This window comes from Vipera ursinii (assembly GCF_947247035.1).
Source record: "Vipera ursinii genome assembly, chromosome: 8".
Lineage (NCBI taxonomy): Eukaryota > Metazoa > Chordata > Lepidosauria > Squamata > Viperidae > Vipera > Vipera ursinii.
The window spans coordinates 11,177,944-11,199,202 of NC_139519.1; the positions used below are offsets into that span (position 1 = coordinate 11,177,944).

The 21,259-nt window shown below is 39.2% G+C and overlaps 1 protein-coding gene across 3 annotated transcripts in view; it reads right to left on the reverse strand.

Moving 5' to 3' along the window:
* The window catches only part of EBF2 (EBF transcription factor 2), a 225,915-nt gene that overhangs the window by 12,949 nt on the left and 191,707 nt on the right, over positions 1–21,259 (reverse strand). Inside the window, exons 11-16 of one of the 3 annotated variants that reach the window (XM_083368399.1) lie at positions 15,765–15,853; positions 14,083–14,148; positions 12,640–12,817; positions 6,213–6,398; positions 895–1,062; positions 361–670 (exon numbers count right to left, since the gene is read on the reverse strand). In XM_083368399.1, the coding sequence (XP_083224525.1) occupies positions 612–670; positions 895–1,062; positions 6,213–6,398; positions 12,640–12,817; positions 14,083–14,148; positions 15,765–15,853 (746 nt within the window). In that variant the 3' untranslated portion in view covers positions 361–611. Of the gene's footprint in view, positions 1–360; positions 1,063–6,212; positions 6,399–12,639; positions 12,818–14,082; positions 14,149–15,764; positions 15,854–21,259 lie in introns of those variants that run through there. The other 2 variants (XM_083368400.1, XM_083368398.1) reach the window with 2 other exon arrangements.

The window sequence follows — 21,259 nt, forward strand, 5'->3', positions numbered from 1 at the left end:
GAGAAACTGTTCGGAAAGAATTGGGGACTGATGGCATGGTGAGAGTCTTCATTGCAGTTGCTGATTATTTTTATTTTATACTTTATTTGCAAGTGACTCAGAGCCTTTGGGGGGGATTAAGAAGTATATACTGTAGGGAAACAATAATGAAATGAAATGAAATCATTGTTGCACTCACAAACTTCAGACAGTTTTGATCTGAGATTTTGCAAGATATGAGAAGATTGGAATTCACAAAAGGTCTTGGTATTACAGCAGCTCTTGCAAGCTGACATCTCATGAATAATTACCCTTTTTTTTATACCACTCACAATGGAGAAATAGTTGGTAAAATTGAGGAACTAGTGGAGAGGGCTAAATTAATTTATTTGATTAGAAAAAAGACAGTATTTACATTTGTCATTGACCAGAAACTCTCTTTTTTTGCATAAAACAGAACAAAAATACATTTACAATGTCTGATTTTTTTTTTAATCACAGTAAGAGATAACTTTTGTAATTGTGTTTATATCTGCTGCAAAGGAGATTTGAAGTTTCGTTCTTCTCTTTCTCTTTGCTTTTTCTTTGTGGACTTTTAATTTTTTTTTTCTTCCTTTCCTGCTTTTACTCTTTTATTCTTTTTTTTTAGTTAGGATCGGGCTTTCTGTGTAATCAAAGACTGTGGGAAAACCTAAGAAGGATAATGGGATAGGTAAGGATCATACGGGTACAATTCTGTGCCCTACACTCTGCTATCATTTTTAGGGGATTGCTTTGCACATTAGAACAGTGTGCAAAGTCCATGTTGAGGCATGCTTCCACCCCCCCTCCATTACCTATGAAGTAAAACCTATGACATACACAGGGATGAAGTTCTGGGAGAGTGGCGGGTGAAGAAATAAGATGTTTGCTTACCTCTAAACCCATTTCCATTGCCAGTGGAGCACGCTGGGGAAGGGGAACCTTGGGGCCGGATGACAGGAGCAAAGGCACTCTTTTGTTTGACAGCAGGAAAGACAGAGGAGGAGAATGGAAGGATGGAGGAACTGCTTGAAGAACCAACTGTGGGGCTTGAAGACATCACTGAGAGGAAGGAGACAGCAACTTGAGTTAGAACAAGTAGGGGATTGGAAAAGTAAACCATCACAAATTTACACAATCAGATCAACCTTAAGAAGCACCCAACTGAGAATTCCATGGATTCTATAAGTCTCTTTGAGTCTTGATCATTCAATTTCATTGACTGACTGACTGACTGACTGATTCATTCATTCAAAGCAAATGAATGTCCCACAACAGATCTTTAATTCCAAGGATGCTACTCAGCCCCATATGATATTTCTAGAATGTCTTTAAAATGTAAGTTGACTAGAGACCAATGTTTTGCTTAAAATTGTATCTCCCTGCCCAGCAGAAGAAACACAAATGGTGAATAGGTGGCTCAGTGGGTTAGGACGCTGAGCTTGTCGATCAGAAGGTCGGCAGTTTGGCGGGTCAAATCCCGAGTGCCATGCAACAGAGTGAGCGCCTGTTACTTGTCCCAGCTTCTGCCAACCTAGCAGTTCGAAAGCACGTAAAAATACAAGTAGAAAAATAGGGACCACTATGGTGGGAAGGTAACAGCGTTCCGTGCACCTTTGGCATCTAGTCATGCCAGCCACATGACCACGGAGACATCCTCGGACAAGCGCTGGCTCTTCGGCTTTGAAACGGAGATGAGCACTGGCCCCTAGAGTCGGAAACGACTAGCACGCATGTGCGGGGGAACCTTTACCTTTACCTAACGATTTTTCAAGCTTCAGCAGGTGACTGAACTTGTCTCGGCTTAGTAGCTAAGCAGGATCATGCCTGATCAATATTTAGATGGGAAAACTCCAGGAAACATTAGGATGTTAGCCAGATTGGTGTTTCTCAACTCCAACAATTTTAAGATGGTTGGACTTTGACTCCCAGAATTCTCCACTCAGTCTACTCCCTGCCTGGGGATTCCAAATGTTGAGGTCCACCCATCTTAAAGGCTGAGCAATACTGAGTTAGACTGTGATGCTAGGAAAAAAAACTCAAGAGGAACATAATGGCAAAGTACTTCGCAGATATGCTGAGAACAAGTCCCCTAGAACCAAAATCAACTCAGAGAAGACTTCATCTTATTTAATAACCTTGTAAACATGGTGAACAACAAATGTTTTATTTACAATAAGGCTCCCATTGGGCATGATCCAGCCACAGTTAAAATGATCATTTAAGGAAGCTAAAACAATATAAAAAATACAAGAACACTGTACAATATTTATCATTATGTATTTATTTATGTTCTATATCAGTTCTGACTTCAGGCAATTCTATGAACAGGTCTATGTAGTTTTCCTGTCAACATTTTCAGAAGTGGTGCAAAAATATTATCGTATTCTTTTTCAGGATTGGCCCCAAAGTCACCCAGGTGGTTTCCGGGCCTAAGAAGGCTATGGCTCCTAGTCCTGTATCTTAACCATTAAACTGATTTTTTTAGAAAGCAGGAGATCGTGAATTCTAGTCCCACCTTAACAAGAAAGCCAATTGGGTGACCTTGGTCCAGTCCCTCTCTCTCAACCCAACTCACCCCACAGGGTTGTTGTTGTGAGGAAGGTGGAAGTTGTGTTGTACATGTTTGCCAGCTTGAGTTATTTGTAAAGAGGTGGGGTGTAAATAAATAAACAATCTGACATCCTGCATTCTGATCTTATTAATCATAGCAGGATAAACCTACCATCTCATTTTACAAACAGTCTTTCCCAGCATCTAGTCACAACTGCTTCCACCAGTCAAGGGTGTCAAACTCTCAATGTCACGTGATGTGTCACGATGTATCGCGACCTTTTTGCTATTGCCGGCAATGGGATGGGTGCGGTTTTGCCATGACGCATCCGGCCATGGAGTTACATGATATGGACGTGATATGGACGTGGGCCGGCAGTTTGACACCCCTGGTCTAGATTATTAAATAAGTTCAGTCCTGAAATCTCTCTTAAAACATACAAAAGTGTGCGGAAGCAGATGAGAAATTTCATAATCAGGAATCAGGTCCTGAAATGTAAGCTCTCTGCATGGATCAATTCATGAAGATGGCAATGGAAAGATTATTTGTTCCTGTTAGTCATGTACCACAAACAGGGTCATCTCAAGGCAGGACAAGTGAGGCCAAAGAGCTAATCTGGGTTAGCTAAACCAGTGTAAAGTTCTGTGAAGGGAGGAAACATGGGAAAATAAGGAGGTCTACAATGTTGTGAAATACAAGATAGTTAAGTTTTCTAACCCAGGAGTCTCCAGCCCTTGGTCCGTGGACCGGTACTGGGCCGTGGCATGCCAGCAACCGGTCTGCAAGAAACAAGCAAAGCTCCATCCATGGGATGCAGGCAGCATACAAAACCACACACTCTCCGGTCCGTAGAAAAACTTTTCTCTACAGAACCAATCCCTGGTGCCCCAAAGTTTGGGGACCTCTGTTCTAACCAAATATTTTCAAGCAGATTTCCCCAGCTTAATGTGTTCTAAGTGAGCCATCATCTCTGTAGGGCACAGTGGGAAACGTGGTTTGGTAGATCAGGACCAAATTTCAAATGAGCAAACAAATTTCATTTTGAGTTAAAATGCTTCCATTAATCTGTGCCACAGCTGCAGAATCACCACTGTATTTCACATTGCTTGTATATCTTCTCAAACTCTGAATGATTCTCTTTAATTTTATTTTTCACAAGGATCTGTTAGCATCTCATTCTAAACTCTGATGGTCGGGAATACATAATTCAGCTGTTTTTTTTTTTTTTTCATTTTCTCTGGAACTGAAACTTGGCACACACAATTCAGCCAGGAAGCAGAATTTGTAAGTTCTCTTTCTTTTTTTTTTAAAAAAAAGGAGGGAGGGAGGAAAAACACCAGCAAACATCTGTTTGGCCAATTTTAAACTCGGTATGCAAAAGCAATCAACATTTCAGATTTCTTTCTTTTCTTTTTCCAAACAGGCAACTTATTATTACAAAAAAATTTCAAATGTTCTCATCCTACAAATGTGGACTTATGAAAAACAATTCAGTACTGCTGCTGGTTAATAAATGTCTTATATAATTAAATATAGACATGGAAGTAGTGCCTTCTGGTTTGGGTAATTTTATCCCAGGGTGGGTGTCCTCAAAATCTTATATCTCATCACACACAGACACAGACACAGACACACACACACACACCCCTCTTTTCTTGGGAATATGCCTAATCTCAACCATTTTATTCTTAGGGTGCTTGAGAATGTGGTTTTAATTTTCCTCCCAACTCTGAAATCAATCCTAGCACATTCGTTGGAATTTAATCTCAGTTTTAGAGAACTACAAACTGTTATCTGTTTGTTCATTTAGCTTTTGAGTCAACCTTGATTCCTGGTGATTGCCTGGAGAAGACCATTTGACATTCTTGGCAACATTTTTAGCATGTCTCACCAGGAGCTTCTTCCTAGGATTGAGAGAGGGTGACTGGCCCAAAGTCACCCTCTTGGCTTCCTGCTTAAGGCAGGAGTAGATGTCACCATATCCTGATCTCTCTCTCTCTCTCTCTCTCTCTCTCTCTCTCTCTCTCTCTCTCTCTCTCTCTCTCTCTCTCTCCTTCCTCTCTCTCTCTCTCTCTCTCTCTCTCTCTCTCTCTCTCTCTCTCTCCACCTCCCCCCCAAAAGCATACTCAAATAATATGGTTTTTTTTAACGTGGTTAATAGTGGTAGCAAAGTCTAGTATCACCAGCTATAGTCTCTTTATTCATACTCCTGTTACTATTTTAATAAGACCTGGTGTTGACCATGGCATTCTTTGCAAGAAAAGCCAAGTTTTAATCAGTTCTTACCCCATTCTACTCTAGTATCTTCAAGGAAGCAAAACAAACCTGAAATTCATTTGCAGCTGAAATTTAAGAGAGGATAAAGAACTACTTTTCACAGAACAATGGAAGTCATTTTGGACTATCCTCACAACATACACATTAACACGGGAAAGATATTTTTAAGGGATTTATCTGGATTTTACAAATCTTGTGGCTTGACACCAGAGTTTGGATAAAGCACTTTGGAAGGTCTTCTTCTTTCTTGATGATCTCTCTTGGAACTGTGGTTGTCTGAGAAGTTAGCCATAAGTATGACAGCTTTCCTGTAAGGGGGCCACCACTACTAAGCCCAATGCATTGTGGGAAGAATCACAACATCCAACCACATCGGTCTAATCCATTAACTGCACACCGAGTCCTTTTGCATTAAAGGAGAAAATAATTTAGAAACAAGTGCTGATGGATATTTATGATAACAGAGGTAAGGCTTAATCAAGCAGTGACTACGTATTTCCTGTCCTTTTGGTACTCCTGTTCTTTCTCATCTGTAAATTATTCTTCTCATGCTCTCTGGTCTTTCCCTCCCTCCCCATACACAACTTCGAAATCAACTAGCGGGCAACTTGGGGGCTTGAAGCTGCTTATGGGCCACTCCTGACATTAGAGATCAGAACATGGCTTTAAAAAGGAAAGCTGGGCAGACAGAAGCTACCAATTTCGATGGGATATTAGATTCCCAGCTGCTGGTGCTGAAGGATACCAAGAGCTAAAGTTCTAGAGCAGGCATGTCAAACTCGCAAAGTCAGGTGACATTGCACGATGCATCACCGCTTTTTCCCCATTGCCGGCAATGAGGTGGGCGTGGTTTCAGTATGATGCATCCGGCCCACAGGCCGGGAGTTTGACATGCCTGTTCTAGAGAGACAGAGCCAGGGTTTTTTTTGTCATAGAACGCTCAGAACGGAGTTCCTGCACCTTTTTTGGATGGAACCTTGTAGGGTAGGCAAGGCGGGTTGTATGACATGTGTGAGTTCCGGCACCTTTTTCTTTTACAAAAAAAAAGCACTGGACAGAGCCATCTAATACACATGTCGCAGATATTTATTATTTATTTATTTATTTTAGTTCCATTTATATCCCGCCCTTCTCCGAAGACTCAGGGCGGCTTACAAGCTTAGCAGATAACCACAAATGGTTGACAAAAGCAATCCTGCATTCTTGCAGGCTTGCTCTGCAGAAACTTTTGGGCTTAATTGTCTAATTACAAGGTTGAGGCACTTTCTGGCAGATGACCCAGAGAAAGGAAATAAACATCTTCTGACAGATTGCCTCTTAACTTAAGTCAGCCCCAAGGTCAGGTGGGGCTGGAGGAAGAGAAGAGAAGGAAGCTACTCACAGCCATAGGGTGATCCTGTGGGAGAACCGTTAATAAATCCAGGTGATGTGGGAACAGCCAGGTTGGACATAGGGACATTGCTGTAGCCGTTCATGCTGTTACTGGGGGTGCTGTAATTGGACTGCTGAGGGGTCGTGCTGGAGGAATAACCTCGTGGGGATATGCTGCTTGTGTTGCGGATGTAGCCTGCAAGACATAAACATTCACTGAGTGTCCATCAATAAGGATAACAGGATGGTCTCTCTTAGACATGCGCTCTTCAGTTATCTGGATCAGGAATAGATTCATTCATTCTTTCATTCAATCTTTACTACAGTCACAGACCAGCACAAAAAATATTTTAAACACTAACATAAAGCAAATCTAAACAGAACCAAACAGAACAAGACATAGTAATATATTACAATAGATGGAGGAATATTCAGTGGGTGGACAAGGTCTGCCTAACTTCACAGACAGTGTAACAAAACTGAGCTATGTTCAGAAAAATTGAATCATACTGATCTGACAATAGAAGTTGTACATATAAGAGATCAGAGTTTCCAGGGTATTTAATCGGGTAAGGTGTTATGAGTCCATGAGTCCCTATAGAGGGGGAGCAGGAAAAGATTTATTTTACTTTTTTTTAATTGTCACTATTATTCCATGCACAACGTGATTCTGTTCCCTTTCTGCATTCATATAATGTTAGGTGCAAAAGACCGGATAAATACATGAAAGTTCAATTAAACTTTATTGCTATAGCCTATGCAAGGGAATTGTCTCAACCTGCTTAGATGAGGGTCAACAGCACTCAAGGAGAGTTGGACTTAGTTCGCTTGTGACTACGTAGGGATTCTAGGCTGATCCCTATTTTCACTCCATCCCCAGATTTTGCCCCTCCTTCTCTCACACATGATGCCACATAATCCTGTCTCTACATTTCTATGCCTTTTCCCCTATCTTCTACTTTTCCCAGCAGACCTGTGCTTTTTGTACAGTGGTTTCCCAAAACATATGCAATTTTTCCTGTGTGGTGGTTTGATCAAACTGCATTGTAAAATTAGGATAAAAAGAACAATTATAAGTTCAGAATTATCTGCATTTAAATACAAGCAAATGTAAGAAGTCTTCCATAATTTGAAAACACGAATAGAAGAGACACTTAATGATTTTACTTTTTTTCCGTCCAGATAGTTGTGGCTATGATATAGTGCCAAGTGAGGAAGATAGTGGGTAAATGAGCATTTAAAGCTCAGATTTTATAGACAGGACTTTCTGTAAATGAAATACAATAATAGACTGCTAACAGTGGGCTTTGAAGTTTAATTTTGTTGTTGATTTTATCTGTTAACTAAGTTTTTTTTCTACATAGTAGATAGATGTCAGGCCAAATGCCTTGGGTACATAGGCATAGTGTTCTAGAAATTTATAAATTGTGTGTCTGCTTTGCAAGGGGAGAGTATTGTTTTTGAAATATATTTATCAGTGAGTATTCAATTGGGGGGGATTTGTGTACATGTTTATTTTGTTTTTCCTTTTTATGCACATTATTTTCTGTTAATGTAGTCTTCTCTAGTTTTGTTTCACTTTTATATTTCCTTTCCTCTCCCCCCACCTTTGGAAGTTTGTACAAAATAGAAGAAGAAGAAGAAGAAGAAGAAGAAGAAGAAGAAGAAGAAGAAGAAGAAGAAGAAGAAGAAGAAGAAGAAGAAGAAGAAGAAGAAGAAGAAGAAGAAGAAGAAGAAGAAGAAGAAGAAGAAGAAAAAGAAGAAGAAGAAGAAGAAGAAGAAGAAGAAGAAGAAGAAAAAGAAGAAGAAAAAGAAGAAGAAGAAGAAGAAGAAGAAGAAGAAGAAGAAGAAGAAGAAGAAGAAGAAGAAGAAGAAGAAGAAGTAGTTATAGAGAGGAAAAAATGCCCAAGTGTACAACAAAATAACATTTCCCCTGGAATCAAAATCCTAAATAACGATGAAAAAATAATAATTCTTCTAGGTTCGTTGATCTAAATAGAACGGAAAGGAAATAATGTGAGGGTTTACTTTCACTTTTTTTTTCCAAAGGAGAAAAGAATTTCAGTGTAATTCTCAGGGGTGGACTATGGCATTCTTATTCAGTCACCAGATGGCCGAGAAGTGTGTGTGAATGCTACATTTTTTTTTATTATACAATCCTCATTCCAGCAGTCCTCACCCTCCTTGATTCCTCACACTTCAGTTAAGTCCCAGAGAAAGATCTCAAGAAGAAACTTCTTTCATGGGGTTTCCAGCTTGGAAGTGAGAATGATGAGGGAGGCTTTAGAACGATTAAAAAATATGCAACAGAAAACAGCCATCAGGATCTTTTTTTTTTGCTCCATCAAAGCAATATGCTGTACAACTGCGTCAAAAAGAAAGGAAAAAATGCATCTTCAAAAATACAGATAACGGTAGAAAACCCACATTGTTTTCCACCGGGAAAGAAACTGCACAGCAAAATTTGGCACAGTATGAGTTCAGCTTATGGAAATCAACCCTGGATATTGAGGGTGAAGCTCCAATACTTTGGCCACCTAATGGGAACAGAGGACTCTTTGGAGAAGACACTGACGTTGGGAAAGATTAAAGGCAAAAGGAGAAGGGGATGGCAGAGGATGCTGAGATGGCTAGATCGTGTGACCGAAGCAATTCTCCGTGGAGATGAAATTCTCCATTCTCCATACAGAGAGTGGTAAGGACAGCTGAGAAGATCACAGGAAGCTCGCTCCCTGGTATTCAGGATGCTGCTTATAAGCGCTATGTGCTTACAGCTCAAAGCATCGTTAGAGACCCCACACACCCACTCAATGGTCTGTTTCTGTTGCTCCCCTCTGGGAGGAGGTTTCGAAGTATTTCTAGTAGGACTACCCGATTCTGTAATAGCTTTGGTCCCTATGCTATCTGTCTGGTAAACTCGTAAGATTCGTGTTTCTCGCCATGCACATGTATACATAACCCAAATAAGACTGTTGTTTCTCTATATCATATAATATATGTGGGTATATGCATAATTCTGTATTTATGTATTTATTTTTGTCATATTTATGTAGTGTAATTGAATGTGGTGAGAGCTGAATGCGACAAAATTTCCTTTTAATGTATGCCAGTTAGTATACATTCAAAGTGACAATAAAGTTATTATTATTCTATTCTATTCTATTCTATTCTATTCTATTCTATTCTATTCTATTCTATTCTATTCTATTCTATTCTATTCTATTCTATTCTATTCTATTCTATTCTATTCTATTCTATTCCATTCCATTCCATTCCATATTTTCTATTCTATTCCATTCCATATTTTCTATTCCATTCCATTCCGTTCTACATGAATTTGTCCAGCAGACAGCGGAGGCCTGGGGGACCTGGTATATTATACTCTACTATGGTTCAAGGAGTAACGAAGAACCAGACATGACTTAGTGACTGAACAACAACAAATAGTTCATCTTATGAAGCAAAAGATAGAATTCCAGAGTTGAAAAAGATTTGGGGAGTTTGGTTATCACCTAGTCCATCTCTCTTTCCAGTGCAAGATGCATAATGTAGGCTGTCATCTTGTTAGACGACTGTCCAGTCATGAAAGAAAAAGAGCAACCTTGCCAAATCGACCCAACATCCTCCTGTTCTGGTTTTGCCAAGCAGAGTACCAGAAAATAAAGTTTATCTTTAGAAAGTGACCTCTTCTAAGCTGCTTCACTACTCCAAATATCTGTTTTATCAAATAAGGTTGACATATTAGGAATCTTCTATTATTTGATGTGTACACAGCCATACATGTATGCATTTTTAAAACTGATGATGTTACCTAGTTGGGTAATAAAACATCTGCAGGCAAATGATGAAGCTCAGGTAGTACCAAGGACTCCACAATTCAACCCTGAGCTACAAATATTCTCTTCTACTGTATTGGTAAAATTGTTATTGCCAAAAATTGCATAGGATGATGTGCTAATGGTTGGTCTGCAACCTTCCAAAACCTGTTTTGCTATGTGTAGCTAAGATGCATATCTGAAAGCAGTGGTTGAGCTATGATATATTTTCAAAAGGATACAGCAGATATTTTGAATTAAACACCCTTTCACAGTATGGTAGATATTGCTGGGTAAATTGCATCCACTTTGAGAGACTATGAATCCATTCAGGATTTATTTTATTGTTGTTGTTAGTTGCGAAGTCGTGTCCAACCCATCGTGACCCCATGGACAACGTTCCTCCAGGCCTTCCTGTCCTCTACCATCTTCTGGAGTCCATTTAAGCTCACGCCTACTGCTTCAGTGACTCCATCCAGCCACCTCATTCTCTGTCATCCCCTTCTCTTGTCCTCAACCTTTCCCAGTATTAGGCTCTTCTCCAGTGAGTCCTTTCTTCTCATTTATTTTATAGACTTATTTAAAAACCTTTCTTAATTTTGTATAATTTTACCTTTCTCTCTAAGATCAGAGTCTTCAGATGATTAATTGCAAGACTAAGGGTTTGTCTTTCAAAGTTAACATGAGTGCGCTGATGCTAGTACTAACTCCACAAATACTGTTTTACAGGATAAAATATAAGATCCTCTCTAAAGATCTGTGACAGCGTCTCACCCTTAAGCAAGTTCCACTAGTTGACAAGAACTTCCCTTTGTTTGACAACATATGTACATTTTGCCAATCAGATCTGCATGTTGAAAGAATGTGAAAGGGTGATGTTTCAAGATCTGGAAAAGATCAGCACACTTGTGTTTTTAATATTTACAACTTTAACATGGAATTTGCTGCAAATTGTGGTCAAGGCTGCACCTTCTCGGGGTTTTCAGCAGAGATTCATGGTTAATTCTTTTTTTCACAAAGGATGGATTTTAAAAGGTAAACTGTTTGGAAATTGGAAGAGAGAGAAATGAATCTATACAACACAGTACATGTGAGCTACAGAGATGGTTAAGGCTATGAACAGGGAATGTTTTCGAAGAAAATTAAACGTATTTCAGAATACCATCATCATCCAGTTTGTTCAGAAAACCTATTTGTGCCATTGTGTCTGGAGAAAGATTCAGGATGTAAAATGCAAGCTTTAATTACCATGAATAATCAGCATAGGAGAAAATTATTTTCCCTAACAGTAAATTGAGGGTGAGTAGGTGGGTGAGTATTAACTTGGAAGGGACCTTGGAGGCCTTCCAACTTGGTTATTCTGTATTAGGATCCTGAGTTAGGTTTATAGACTTCTACTATTTCTTCTCTATGTTTATTTTTAATTTAAGGATTGTCTTCTGATCTGGCATATTTCTAGGGACCTTGGAGGCCTTCTAGTCTAACCCTCTGCACAAGCAGGAGACCCTATATTATTCTGAACAAATGGCTGTCCAATCTCTTCTTAAAAACCTAAAAATGTCTTCTTAGTCCTAGGTTGGATGTCTCTTTGATAAATTTCCATCCGTGACTTCTTGACCTGCCCTCAGGTGCTTTGGAAAATAATTCAACCCCCTCTTTTCTGTGAGAGCCCATAGAATAGGAATAGAAACAGAAATAGAAATAGAAATAGAAATAGATGTAGAAGCAGAAGTAGATGTAGATGTAGAAATAGAAATAGAAATAGAATCTGGAACGGACATTGGAGACCTTCTAGTCCAGCCCCCTGCTCAAGCAGGAGAACCTATACCATCTCAGACAAGTGACTGTCTAGCCTCTTCTTAAAAATCTCCAGTGATGGAGCGCCCACGATTCCTGGTGGCAAGCTGTTCCACTAGTTGATTGTCCTCACTGTCAGGAAGTTTCTCCTTAATTCAAGGTTGCTGGAATTAAGTACTGGAAGACTGCTGTCCTATCATCCCTAGTCCTTCTCTTCATTAGACTAGACATACCTAATTCCCTCGATCGTTCATTGTATGGTTTAGTCCCCAGGCCCCTTATCATCTTTGTTGCTCTTCTCTGCACTCTTTTTTGTAGCCTCAACAGCTGCTTCTTCTTCTTTTTTATTGTGAGGACCAGAACTGAATGACATTGAAACCAATGATTGTGTATACGTAAAGAAAATATATTTTTATGATGGTCCTAGCAATTAGGACCTTCGCTCTTTCCGCCACGACCTGAAGACTTGGCTATTTGAACTTGCCGGCCTGGACTGAGGCAGTGGGATTTTAGATTTTAGATTTTAAATTTTACATGTTAGAACGTGTTTTTATTGTTTAGGGCTACTTGGTTTAATTTATTTTAATTTTTGTATATTCTGTGTTGTATATAGTGTTTTAATTGCCCTGTACACCGCCCCGAGTCCTTTGGGAGAGGGGCGGTATATAAATCCAAATAATAAATAAATAAATAAATAAATAAATAAATAAATAAATAAATAAATAAATAAATAAATAAATAATAAAGACAACATCAGTTTCTGGCCATCATCTTCTTGAAGCAAAACCTCCATTCATTGTGTACCTCTCAGTTCAGCACTTTTACCTTGATTATTCCCTTGTGTGGACTCAGAGATGCTGACTCCCAACTGGCTGCCATAGGAGTTGATGCCCATCATGGCACTGTGTGCTGGAGAGCTAGACAAAGCGGGGATCTGACCTGGATTTCTTGGGACACTGTAGAGGGCTTCTGCAATATCAGCTGCTCGCTTCAGAATAATGTCCTGAAACAAATAAACAAACAACAAGGGGGGGGAAAAATTCAGCATAAATTTTATTCCAGGTGGGCTGATTGGCTTTACAGATTTTTTTAAAAAAAGAAGAAGAAAGAAATCCTCCCCAGATGTTCAGCAAACATGTGTCTTGAGACGGAGAGGGAACCAGGTAAGATAGGTAGGAAAATACCAAGAACAGGTCTGCTGCTGGTGCTGCTGTTATTTCTAATTTCTAAGATTTCAGTTCAAATAGGCTCTCAGACTAATTATACTTGGCTAACTGGCTAATTTCAAGCCCTCTTCCTCAAAGGTTTCACACTGTAAAGAGTAAACTGTCCCTTTCTGTTCTGCCTCTCTGTGCAGTGGAAGACCAAGAGAGAAAAGGGTATCAGAAGGAAAGATAACGGAGAATAAAGGAGCAGATGCCAGAACGAGGAAAAAAAGGGAACTCCCCTCACTTGCCTCAACTCCATCAACCTTTGACATCTGAAATAGCTCTCTTTGAGGGAGATGAGCAGTCTAGAAACATGAAATATAAATAAACAAAGTCACTCTGATGAGAAATGTAGGGGGGAAAACACTACTCAATCCTCACCTAGATAGAGCCTAAGTGAACAATACCTAGTCTTAAAGCAGCAAACATATCAAACCTAAAAGCCCTCTGGATATTGACACTTAAGAACTCTAACAGGTGCGATCTGTCCCTGTTTTGGGAGGGCACTGAGTGGGGAGGCAGAGAGGAAGAATGAAGGAATAAATATCACAGAAAAAAAGAAGGCTAGAAAAAAGTGGTAGATTAAAGGCAAAGAAAGCAAGAATGGGATAAAGTAAGATCTCCAAAATTGCAAGCTTTTAAAAATGTGCGTAGTACTTTTTAGAAGTTCCTGTAGAAGCCAGCCTTCTCGGCTTGCAGACTATCTGAATAGCAATAAACCAATCCAACAGAGGCGAAGACTTAAAAGCAGGCTAGAAATTTCATCAAGCAGGATGATGGAGGAGGAGCAGAACTAGCGGCTCGTATGCCCATCCTCAGCAACAGAGTCTGGAGGAAGAAGCAATGGTCTTCTCTGAATGGATTAACGGACTGCAGTGGCAGATAAATTCTGTACAAGCATGAGAAAGACCTCCGGAGTAGAATGGTGGAGGAGTTTTAATGGACCATTAAGCCTCATCAGTTCCACTCAAGTAGGTCAGGTGAAAAGGTGACTTGGGAGAAGCTGCAAACACAACACCTTCTTTACACATTCACAGGAGAAAAAGAGAGGAACTCTAACCTGATTATTATGCGGTGTCCCGTACAGTGCTTCGACGAGGTCAGCTGCTCGCTTCAAAAGCATCTCCTGCAAGCAGAAAGGAAGGACAACCAAGGATGTGTCATGCATTGAAAAATGTGGCGGTAAGGACTAGGCAAGCACAGCGTGAAACAAACAAGCCCTGAAATTAGCAGGACAAATGCCAGAAACAAATAGTGTTTTTTAAAAAATTATCATTTATTAAAAATACATACCTCACCATTCTGTTTGGGCACTCCCAGTAGCTTTTTGCCATGAAATCCAATAGAGGGAAGGGCACACTTAGCCAGGCTTTCTTAATTCAATCATGCTCTGAACATGCAGAGCATGGTTGACAAACAACATGTTAAACTAAATCAAACCAAACGCCATCCCTTCATATCACGAGTCTGCCCAGAGTCAACCATGATTTTTACTCCATTATTTCATTTTTGTTTTCATCAATTCCATTCAGCTTACGTTGCGTGCTGTTTGGCTTTTATTTGTATTGAGTTTATAGAGTTGTTTTATTCCCATCGTGGATGTTTCAACCAGTATCTGTTCTGTGCAAGCCACTGAGCGTCTCTTTGGATTGTGGCAACACAGAAATGTGTTTTTAATAAGTAAACAAACTCACAATACACTGAACCTATTGAGGGGCTGACGTTAACTGTGCAGAACTATTCGTTTATGGACCGTTCGAAGCTACAGCAGCACTTGTTAGGCATATGGTGTTAGCCTACAATGTTGGGTTGAAAATATATTAACCATAATGCTAGGACTTTAAGAAGTTAATTGGCCAATGGGTGTGTAAGTGTTCTCATGGCCATAAGAGGAAGCTAGGAACGTAGCTTCTCTCTCTCTCTGAATTCACTGATCTCTACTATTACTGTTTTTGCTCTGCTGTTGGTTTACTACTGTTGTAAACCTGAACTGTGTATTGACCTCTGGACCGGTAAGAAGACTTTGTAGTTTAGATTACTCCTTGGACTGTTGCTGTTGTTTATGACTTGGACTGTTTGTTTTTGACTGTGCATTTTTGTTCTTACACCACCTCAAAGTAAAATACTTTTTGCTTTTACAACCTGTGTGTGACTCTTACTGCTCTCAGTACCCTTCCTTGTCTGTGCAACTCTTTGGTAGCACAAGGAGACCTCTGCACAACAAATTTCTTATCAGCACTGACAAAATTACTTAGGAGCATTTTTCACACTCGCGGCATCCCCAGGGTCGCGTGATCCAAATACAGATGCTTGATAACAGACTCAAATTTTATGACGGTTGCAGTGGCCCACTGCAATCTGGCTTCCAGTTGGGGTTGTTACACCCAGTCTGACTTCCCCGTTGATAAGCAAGGTCCATAGGGAAGACAGATTCACTTAACAACAATGCTACTAACTTAACAACTGCAGGGATTCCCAACTGGGGCAAGAAAGGTTGTAAAATGGGGAAAAATTCACTTAACTGTCGAGCTTAACGGCAGAAATTTTGGACCCAGTCGTGGTCATACGTCGAGGACTACCTGTACTGTGCCTAAATCGGCTACACAGATCAGAGTTGGGTAAACAATGCTTAGAATCCAATGTGGGAAGTTGATTCGTGATGCAGCACAGCCAGACCAATGCAGCCGTTATCTTTTATCTGGTTAGGTGAATGAAGTCAACAGGGGAGGAAGGGAGCTTTACCTTGGCTAGTCGCTCTGGATCGCCAGGATGTCTTGGGATGACTTTCTGGAGTCTTTGGAAACCATAGTCTATGGTTGGCTCATTTAAAGCTGAAAAAGAGGGTGGAGAAAGAGTAACAAGTGAAATTTTTGTAGGAGAGGCAAAAGAAATAATGGAAGGCACCAATAATTAATGCTGCACACATAGGAAGGCATGGATAGTATTGGGAACTCTAAAGCTCCCTCCTTCCGTTATGTGTTCAAGATGGACAGCGATTAATATTTATATGTTACTTATACGTAAGGGTGTAGGTCTATACATATGTCGCATATAGTAGGCTTAAATGTGTGTTATGTATGTGTACACTTTGAGAGCAAGCAACCAATTTCCATTTTTAATGTGTGCCATTGTGCCCATAGTAAAAAAGGACAATAAAGGTTATCTATCTATCTATCTATCTATCTATCTATCTATCTATCTATCTATCTATCTATCTATCTATCTATCTATCTATCTATCTATAGTAGAAGCTAGCTAATCAAGAGAGAGAGAAGAAAATAAGCTTTTCGACATTTGTCAGAGCTACTGCTCAAAGAGCAGGTGACACTTATAGCCAGGAGAGATTTTATCTCGTGCATTGTTGATGCTCTTTCTTAAACAGGGAAGCCCTTCAGATGCTAATTCACACCCTAGGCGTGTGCTGTCTGCCATTAATGGGCCATTAAGGTGCACTTGGCCAAAGAGAATGCCCAACCATTTCTGACCCATGTTAGTTTCTTGAGGGTTTTGGGAAATCTATTCCACTGCATTTCTCCATTCATCTTTTTCTTTTAAAATAAATAAATAAATAAATAAATTGGTAGTTAATTGTGGATTTCTGATTTACAGTATTTTTTTTTGCACAAGATACATATTACACAATGACTTATTGTCTTCAGCTGCAAAAATTCTGATGATCATCTTCATAATTGAAAGATAGCTTATCTTCTTTTAAGCAAAGTACAGCATCCCACTAGTCAGAGAACTACCCCCTCCCCCCTTCCCTCCCCCCCCCCAAAAAAAAGAGTTCCAGGAGGTGCAAACTGGAAATGGTCACAGGATAGTGAGCAAAACCCTTTAGCACTGCAACTTTGCTGTGTTGGAATGTGAAATTAAACCTGGTGCTAATTCAGCTTTTTTTGTCTGGCTTCAGATTTTCCCATCTGGCTGACTTTAGCAGAACCGAATGGAAGTACCCTATGTAGCCATAATAGGCTCTGGTGACATGGATTTTGATTTATTTTAATGGAATAATGATGGGCTAGTTTAAAGATTGTTGGATGGAATCAAACGGGGGTTGAATGGGAAAGACTTAGACCTAAGAATTTCAACTTTGCTATACTTAGAAAAAAATTTGATGCCTATTGGGAAACATTCTGGATCGCTTAAAGAGTTTAATAATACACATTTCAACTGCCATAGAATCTATTTCCCTTCTGGGAGCAGAGAGATAATTTGTGCCAATAATCGTGAGAATTTGTCAGAAGCCTCTTGAGATCTTATATATCACTATCTGCCATTTTTCTTGTTCATTCTGAGCCTAATAGTTGAAGTAAGTTACATGTCTTGGATCAAGCTACAGAGATTATAAATTGGAGAAGCTTTTTTTTAAAAAAAGGAAAGGAAAAGAAAAGAAAACCTAATGATTTAAATGCACATACTTAACCAAGAATATCTAATGGGAATATTTAAATTTGTAACTCGGGGATAAAATCTGATTACTACTCAATATTAATTTTGAAGACTACCTTAAATATGAATTTATTTCATGGTGGTAACAGATCAGTAAAGGCAATCCTTGACTTACGATCACAACTGAGGCCAAAATTTTGTCCCATTTTCCGACTTTTCTTGCCGCAGTTGTTAAGTGAAACACTGCAGTTGTTAGGTTACTAATACAGTTGTTAAGCGAATCTGGATTCCCCATTGACTATGCTTGTCAGAAGGCTGCAAAAGGGGATCATGTGACCCAGGGATATTGCAGCCGTCATAAATATGAGTCAATTGCCAAGCATCTGAATTTTCACCATGTGACCATGGGGATGCTGTAATGGTCGTAAGTGTGGAAAAACAGTCATAAGTCACTTTTTTCCCAGTGGATATTGTAACCTTAATGAACTGCTTTAAGTCAAGGATTATCTGTAACTGTATTCAATTCCAAAATGGATGAGGACATAAAGCAAGATTTTCTTCAGTGTGATTCCCAGGTTCTGGAATGTTAATGCAAGTAAGTTTAACCTGGTTTCCTCAATGCTAGTTCTTCAGTGCATTGGGGGAAAAAATCAACAATCAATGTGAGGAGCAAGCTGCATCTTGGCACATTCAAGGTCATGCACAGATATTCAGCTTTATCTCCCATCTCTCACTCCTTGTCTGTCGTGATTTTGCTATGGATGGTTTCAAGGTAAGAGATCTCCTTTCTGAAAGTTCAAGATCTCTTCCAACTGTGACTTAAAAATCAGTAAAGCTGAACTGTCTGTTGTAAACTGGACCAAGTGGACGGCAAACTTTCAATTTAGCAGAGCAACAGGGTCCGAGAAGGTGTGTGTGTATAAAAGCCAAACATCTCGTAAATCTGAATGGGATTTTGTTCACGGATATTTTATACATTTTTCACATGTATGTATGACAAGCAAGATTTTACATATGCACAGAAGTATGTAATATGTGGACAGATTTTAGTTTGTTGCATCTGAATCCAATGGTTTAGTGGAATTAAAAATACTAAGATATCCTCTAAATCCCTTCTTTTCCTCAAAAACAAAATCAGCGGGGACATACTTTAAGGACTCAGCCTGTCATTTCAGATTTCAAATCTCCATAAAGAGCTGTCTAACTAATTAAGCCATGGAGGGGTTTCTCCCAAAAAACCGGGCGGGAGGAAAGATGCCCAGCATGATAACCAGTGGTTGGCACCCCTGATCAGTCTCATGATTGTCATCCACACAACCTTGATAGAGGCTCCCCTGAAAGAAATTGCTAGCAGATTTTTAACTAGAGCAATGCTAGAGTGGCATCCTTTGCCATAACCTATTAAAAGTACCCATCACAGAGAGCATATGCATACAGCTAACAGCTCCCACGTTGACATTTAGATGTACCCTTGGAATTTATCTTTAATTTTTATAGTTGTCTTTTTTTAAGAGTTTATGGGTCTTTCTTCAAACAAGCTGTCTCGGTGCTGTTCTTGTTCCGCTAATGCCTAATCGTTTGGAACATGAAATGAATATTGGATTTGGTATTAAATATTGAAGGACCCTCCTTAGATCTTCAGCAGATGAATCATGAACTCCTGAGATCCCTGCCTTGCCATCTACATCTGCTTGCTAATAGGAACAGGACAAGGAAGCCTTTGTGGCAAATTCCCTCAGGTGATGCTGATAGTAGCTTGTCTCAACCCGGGAGATTGCAATCAGCTTCCCAGAGCTTGGACTACGATCAGATTAAAGCATGCATCCAAAACTCTAAACTGATTTCTATCCCCGGTCAGGAACAATATATCTAAATATGACAGAAATAAATATATGCTAAGAGATGAGAAATTTGCATTTCTATTGGCCTGGATTTGCTCAGAAGTAAACAAGAATGGTGCATTTAAGCAATAGCCTGTTTCTACCAGGGATATCTTTAGAGTTTAGTTTGGAATGACCCAACCTTGCTTCTAAAAGGAAATAACACGGTAGGAGTGCTAACATTATTCCACTTTTCCCAGCCTACATAAAATTAGCAAAATTGCATGAATCTGTAGTTTGTTGGAATTTAGCACCTTCCGTTCATCTGTCTTACTTTCTAATTCCACATGATCAGTGCATATAAGCACAATAATGCAACCCTGATTAGCATGTGTGAGGATTGTGTCAAGAACTATTGATGTAATATACATCAATGTATCTATGATGTTTTATCAGGGTGGATCTTTCTGGGCAAGGATAAAACACTTTAATACAAAGGCAGACTTGACTTGATTTTAAATACAGTTCTATCAAGATATTTTTTTTTAATGTGATGTGCTGCGTACACTCAAGTCAAACACTGCACCAAGAAAAAAAGCAAACAACAACAAAAAATGATACGGTCACACCTATGATAATATCAGCTTGAAGGCTGCACCAATCATGGGCTTTTTTGAGTGGCTGGTCCTCAAGGATAAACTGTATGATTTCATGTCATGTTATATTTCAGCATATTTGTCCTCTGTCTTGCATTAGTTAAAGAAAAGTAAAGCAACTGCCACATGATAAAAAATGTGCAAGTCAAATAGATTAAGAATCATTGGAACCCAATGTACATTTGAGCCTTTGCCCCGTGATGCTCAGATGTACATAGAAATTAAAAATCTAAATAAATGAAATTAAAAGAAAGACATTAAACATCTAAATGCTGGATTTGCATGGGCATAAGAGTCATCTAATATCTGTTAAGATGAACAGAAGACCTTGTTGAAAATAAGCAAAGTTAGGAGATGCAAATAGCTGAAAAATGTTTTAAAAATGCAGATCCCTTTGAAGACTAGCCATCATTTGGAAAGGCTGTTTGCCTGATGAACTTAACCCTTTTGGAACCAGATTTTTTTTGTCTCTTTTTTCCCCTTTTTCATATACTTTTTCTCCTCCCTCCAATTTTTTTCTCCCCTTTCTCTTCTTTTAACACTACAGCCATTATTTTCCCTCATCTCCTTTTCATCTGTTCTCCCCCTCCCCACTTTTGAATGGAGAAAGGGGAACATGTGTGTGTGCATATTTATTTGTTAGTTTCTATGTATGAGAATGAGCAACAGAGAAGGGCTGGTATTTGCAGATAAATTAATTTTTTAATTTGAGTTTTTATTTTACAGGCAATGAATTAATTTTATTTATGTACAGGCTCTTATTTTACAGGCAATGAGTTAATTTTATAATGGCTACTTTATTTTATAGGTAATTAATTTGAACCAGTGATTATTAATTATTATTATTTTTGTCCTATCCATGCCCTTTTTCGGAGTGTGGTTTCATACACACACAGAGACACACAGAGACACAGAGACACACACACACACACAGACACAGACACAGACACACACACACACACACACACACAAACATACACACAGAGAGAGATATCATGCCTATTCAGAGATGGAGGAATCCCTATGATGGATTTCACCCGGAATAACAATTTTAAGTTAACAAGATGGAGAAGCTGGACAGGTCACAGGATGTTTTCCTTGTATTTAAGGTTTATTTTTCCTTCTATTTTTTTAACTTTTGAGTTGAGAGGCCTTTCGTCCATTCTAGTAAATATGGCATTACCCACCCTGCCAATTTAATATTCCTCTGGCAATTTTGCAGGAAATGTGTAGCATGTTTTCCAAGATAAGATAGGCTTGGGGTGTAGAGAAAAACAGTCTTCTGCTTCGGGCAAAAAAAAAACACCCAAAGCCAAAACAGAATAATGAGTAGTTTCTTCTTTTAAAGCATACCATCATTGTTAATAAT